General features: G+C 28.7%; 1 protein-coding gene across 1 annotated transcript; it reads left to right on the top strand.

Annotated features, from left to right (window-relative positions):
* On the top strand, window positions 266-3,030 carry LOC109350071 (salicylic acid-binding protein 2-like). Its single transcript, XM_019591198.1, has 3 exons — window positions 266-682; window positions 1,311-1,436; window positions 2,733-3,030. Exons 1-3 carry the CDS (start codon window positions 311-313, stop codon window positions 3,012-3,014), a joined length of 780 nt encoding a protein of 259 aa, XP_019446743.1. The 5' UTR covers window positions 266-310; the 3' UTR covers window positions 3,015-3,030.

Here is a 5,287-nt window from a genome sequence, read left to right as displayed (position 1 = left end):
ACAAAATTAAACATGTGATTCACATAATCAAAAGAAAATATTTTGTTAACCATAATCGATAACAATGGGATATTAAATATATTTTTCCTTTTTTTTTTAATTCATCTATATTCAATGTTGAAACACAATATTAAAACACACTATATTATAAGTTTTTTATACGCGCTCTCTATCCATAAGGACTGTTGAAAGCACATAGTCAATAAGATCCAAACCTCACTTGTGGGATTTGTAGGTTAATTAATTCTTGTCTTATATATACCAGGAAGAAACATGTAGCAATTCCACAAGTTCACATCAAGAAAACTTTATGGGCACAAATAATTGTAAGAAGCATTATGTTCTGGTGCATGGAGCATGCCATGGGGCTTGGAGTTGGTACAAGCTCAAGCCACTTCTTGAATCTGCTGGAAACAGGGTCACAATACTAGATCTTGCAGCTTCTGGCACAAACCTGGAAAAAATTGAAGATGTTAATACTGCTTCACAGTACTCAGAGCCTTTGTTGGAGTTCATAGCCTCACTTCCCCAAAATGAAAAAGTAGTTCTTGTTGGGCATAGCCTTGGAGGGTTGAGCATAGCCCTTGCCATGGACAAGTTCCCAGAAAAGGTAGCACTTGGTGTTTTTTTAACAGCTTTTCTGCCAGACACTGAACACAAACCATCCTATGTCTTGGAAAAGGTTTGCAAACTTCTTATAAATTTATCTTCTTTCTTTAAGAATAAAGTATCTTGTTGTACAAGAAATAAATTATCTCTTTTAGCTATTAAAATTATAAATGTATCCTACTTTTTATTTTATTTTTTAGAAATATTTTTATAAAAAGTAATTAATTATGATATATGTCATAATTTTAATGACCGAATAAAATAATTTTTTTTTTAGTACTAATAGATATTTTATTCTTTTTTTCTCTGATTGATACTATTTTCTCTTTCTTTTCTTAAATTACCAAATACAATTGTACAATTTTTGTTTGGTTACAAAATTAGTATAATTTCGCTAGTGCTTTTGGTTGCATTTATGTCCCCTTGCATTTTTGCAATAGCGAAACGAATTATTTCTTTATATTTTCACCAACTTAATAGCTTTTCATCCCAAAATTCAACATTTGAGGAAGATAATGCAATGATTTATATAGATATATGGCAGTTGACAAAATCATAGATATAAAACGATAGCTTAGGAATTGGATTATTTGAAGAATGCAGTGCTATTAGTTGAAAAGTTTAACTATGCAAAAATTTGTCACTATGCGATATCATATTTGTTATTCATCTTGATGATTGGAATTTTTTAACTACAACAGTATATTGAGAGAGCCCCAGAGGGTGGATGGTTGGACACTGAATTCTATCCATGTGGAAATAAATCAGCCATGTCCTTTGGTCCGAAATTCTTAGCCTCCAAAATCTACCAACTCTCCCCCACTGAGGTAATTTCATCATTTTACAACTACTTCCTTAATGATATTGTGACTCCAAAATCTACCATCTCTAATTATATTTTCTATTAACTAATCATTATTTAAGGTTATTATTTTATGAATTTAACACTTGGACATTCAAGTTAGTATAAATGTATGCTCTCACATAGAGAAAGTAGAGTGAGACTAAGTATATCTCCATTATATTTAACGCTACCTATATATAATGTGGTGGAGTGGTTGCCCTCTAAGAAATGGTCTATCATCATTATGGGAGACATGAATTTGTCAAATTCAAACTGGGTGACAATCCTGTAAGTTTGAACCATAATAACATGATATATGTTTCTCTTTGTTACAAGTATGTAGTACACGATGTTACTCTATGCCAAAGTACCAATACGTTAAAGGTATATTTAGTTAACATTACTCATATGCTCTTTACAATTATATTATTAATTTATTATAATTAACTATTAATTAATAATACATTTAAAGTTTTATTTTAATTTTCTTTGATTTAATTCAATTGAAATAAAAAATATTTTTGAGATGTCCAAATAAACCATCACCAATCACTACCTAAATACTAAATCCTATCAAAACTTAATTTTATTTAAACCATAATTCGTCATCTTCTTCAGTAGTATGTGCGGCGGTTCCTCTTTTCTCGTCTCCCCTTTCTCCATTTTTTGTTAGGGCTATTAGCAGCCTCTTTCTCGATCATATGGGATTGGCGGAGTGTTTTTTATGGACATATGACAGATTGAAGCTTAGAAATGAGGAAAATGATATCTTCTATGATTGTTTGTTTGGGATTAGCTATCAATATGTGAAACGAAATGTATTAATTTGAAAAGCACCATGAATAAGGACTCGCGAACCGATTCGTGTTTCCCGACCAAACTAATGAATCTGGTTTATATGATTTGGACTACCTCTAACGAGTGAGCAATGTAAATTTGTACTATTCAAACAGCATGACCTTATCTTTGGGTGAATGAAAGTTTTCATGCATTGTACATTTGGTGGAGTCTTATTGTTGCTGTCTTTTTTTCTAACTAGGCTGACCTTCTGAGAATAATCACAGTCGTGTGGGCAGAATCTTGTCGGCCCTTCGTATTATTCAAGTGACCAGCCGATATTAACATAAAAGATAAATGTTTTTGTTTGGTTTTAAGAATATGACACGATCTCTACACAAAAATCCAATTCGCTGGATGGAAAAGTCTGTTACTTTAATATTATTACATTGAACTTTCTTTATTACTTGAGACTCACCAATTTTTATTTATATATTTTTAGGATCTCGAACTAGCCAAGATTTTGCTTAGGCCAGGCTCACTCTTTGTAGAAGACTTATCACAAGAAAATAACTACTTCAGACATGGATATGGATCCGTTCCACGAGCCTTTATTACGTGTACTGAGGACCTTGGAATTTCATTGGAATTTCAGCTGTGGATGATCCAAAATGCTGGTATTATTGAGGTGGAGGAGATCAAAGGCGCAGATCATATGGCCATGCTTTCCAAGCCACAAGAACTTTGTGATTCTCTCTTGCTAATAGCTAGTAAATACGCATAAACTCGTGAAGAAGGCTTCCCTACTAAAAGAAGTGTTTATCTGGTGGCGCGTCAAGAATAAGATAATTTTTAATAAAAATCTTTCAATTTGGATGAATGATGGATATGTTATTCTTAATATATTGGTTTTTAATTAAAGCAAAATTTCTGAGTGCAAATTTTTCTTATACTAAATATATCATAAACCAGTGCAACGTATCAAACTATGTAAAAACACTAGAGGTACATGTTAGGAAATTAGAGTCTAATACACCCCAAGTGTATTCACACCAATAAAATAAATAAATAACTAACGTGCACATCAAATTTAACGTAGAAAATCCCCATTGTGAATAAGAGAACACCACAAGACAATCTTAAAAAATAATCCACTATATCAGAGGATAATTCCAATATGATTTTTATTTATAGTAGCGTTCAATCTAAAATGAAGATATAATACGCTTATGATATTTGTTTTGTTTTAAAAGCAAATTATTTTATTGGTTATCCTAGTGTACTAAATCTATATATTGTAAAAGTGATTTTTGTGTGAAAGAATGTTATTCAGAAATATGTTTGAGTTATGAACATTGTTTTATTATATTAATTGTTTGTAAATTTTACTGTATCTAATATTGTATCTATAACAATATATTTTATGAGTTTTATCTTTTCGAAATAATTTACCTGTTTTTATTAATTGGTACTTTTTTATTTTTAGAACATTATGTTCTATCTTATTTTTTATTCGAATAACTATGTTTATCATAAAATATGTTAATCACTTTTTATTTATCATTTTCCTTTAAGTTAATCACTTCTTTTTTAGTTATATAAATTCCTTATATCTTTAGTATTGGTATTATCATAATAATATATTTCTTCTAGCCTTATATGTACTAATGTGGTGATAGGCTTCTCAGCCTACATTTTACTTTATGATTTCAAGTATTTATATTTTATATATTTTATTTTGTTAAATAATAATATTTTTTTGTTTTGAATGTACTTTATATTAATTTTGTTTAATGTACTTTATATTATATTTCTTTGTCTTTATTTTAATTATCAAATGAAGGCGATAGTGTAGTTAACATGTTGGTGATGATTATCTATCATTAGAATTTTCCAGTAGATATTAAAAAGTATAAAAGATAAAATACCAAAATAAAAATTACATTCTAATTATAGTTACTCCATATTTTTTCTTTATATATATTTCGAGTAAGAGTGAAACTCCTTATCTTCTAACTCACCCCTTCTAATCTCAAGTCAATCACCAACTAATCTTACTTCACCGAACAATATTCAAACCCAGCTCTCCAACCAAATCACTTACACCCACTGCTGGTTCCTGGTATTTTGTAGACTCAATACGAAAAACAAATTTGGGTCACTTCTAACTATATAAAACTTGAATATCAAAATTTTTAAAAAAATTAAGGACTTAAAACAAATTATATGACAAAATAAAAATGAGTACACAATGCATGTTAAATGATTAATTATATAATATTTTTATGACACATTTGGAATGAATGCTGTATTATATAAATGATGAGAATGTAAGGCGCACTTTCTTTTCAGATTTAATTATTATTACTTATTGAGTACTTGAGTCCAATATATTTTTATTAGATGTTCTTCTTAATGAGTATAAAATTAATTTATATTTTTCTCATATGTCACATCCTTATTTTTCAATCGAATATAAATTATATATTAGTATAAAACAATTATCATTACTACAAACAAATTGTTGAACATATCTATATGTAGAGTAATAACAAGTGAAAGGATAATAAATTTTAAAAACAATAAAAACAATAAAGTATCAGTCATATAATGATAAAATTATTGTATATGTAACTAAAAAATATATTTGAGAGCTCATTAACTATGAATAATGATCCTCTGTTACAAGAAAATCTTGTTTTCCTATCTCTATTCAATCAAGCTTAACACAATAATATTAAAATATTAATTTATATCTTTATTATTTTTCTTTTTAATGAAATGAAACTTTCTAATGGGATGAAGATATAATTTGAGATATGAATAAAAACATGTAATCCTCATCCGTTAATTATGAACCATGTGTTGGACAATTGTCGCGCTCTCATGAGCTGGGACAAGGATCCTCTGTCCCAAAAGACTTTATCCCCTGTCCCTAATCAATAGTATTTCCCAAAAAATATAAAATATTGATTTATGTTTTTTATAAAAACAAATTCCAATAAAATAATTTATTTTAATTGGTTTGGTACACGATTGGGAACGTTATAAATACAA

Source organism: Lupinus angustifolius, chromosome LG06 (assembly GCF_001865875.1).
Source record: "Lupinus angustifolius cultivar Tanjil chromosome LG06, LupAngTanjil_v1.0, whole genome shotgun sequence".
Classification (NCBI taxonomy): domain Eukaryota; kingdom Viridiplantae; phylum Streptophyta; class Magnoliopsida; order Fabales; family Fabaceae; genus Lupinus; species Lupinus angustifolius.
This window is presented reverse-complemented; position numbering and strand designations above follow the sequence as displayed.

Excerpts from the sequence above, each read along its gene's own strand:
- LOC109350071 (XM_019591198.1), top strand. The coding sequence starts at position 311 with ATGGGCACAAATAATTGTAAGAAGCATTATGTTCTGGTGCATGGAGCA. Across the intron at positions 683-1,310 it reads CATCCTATGTCTTGGAAAAG|TATATTGAGAGAGCCCCAGA; the intron begins GTTTGCAAACTT and ends TAACTACAACAG. Across the intron at positions 1,437-2,732 it reads ACCAACTCTCCCCCACTGAG|GATCTCGAACTAGCCAAGAT; the intron begins GTAATTTCATCA and ends ATATATTTTTAG.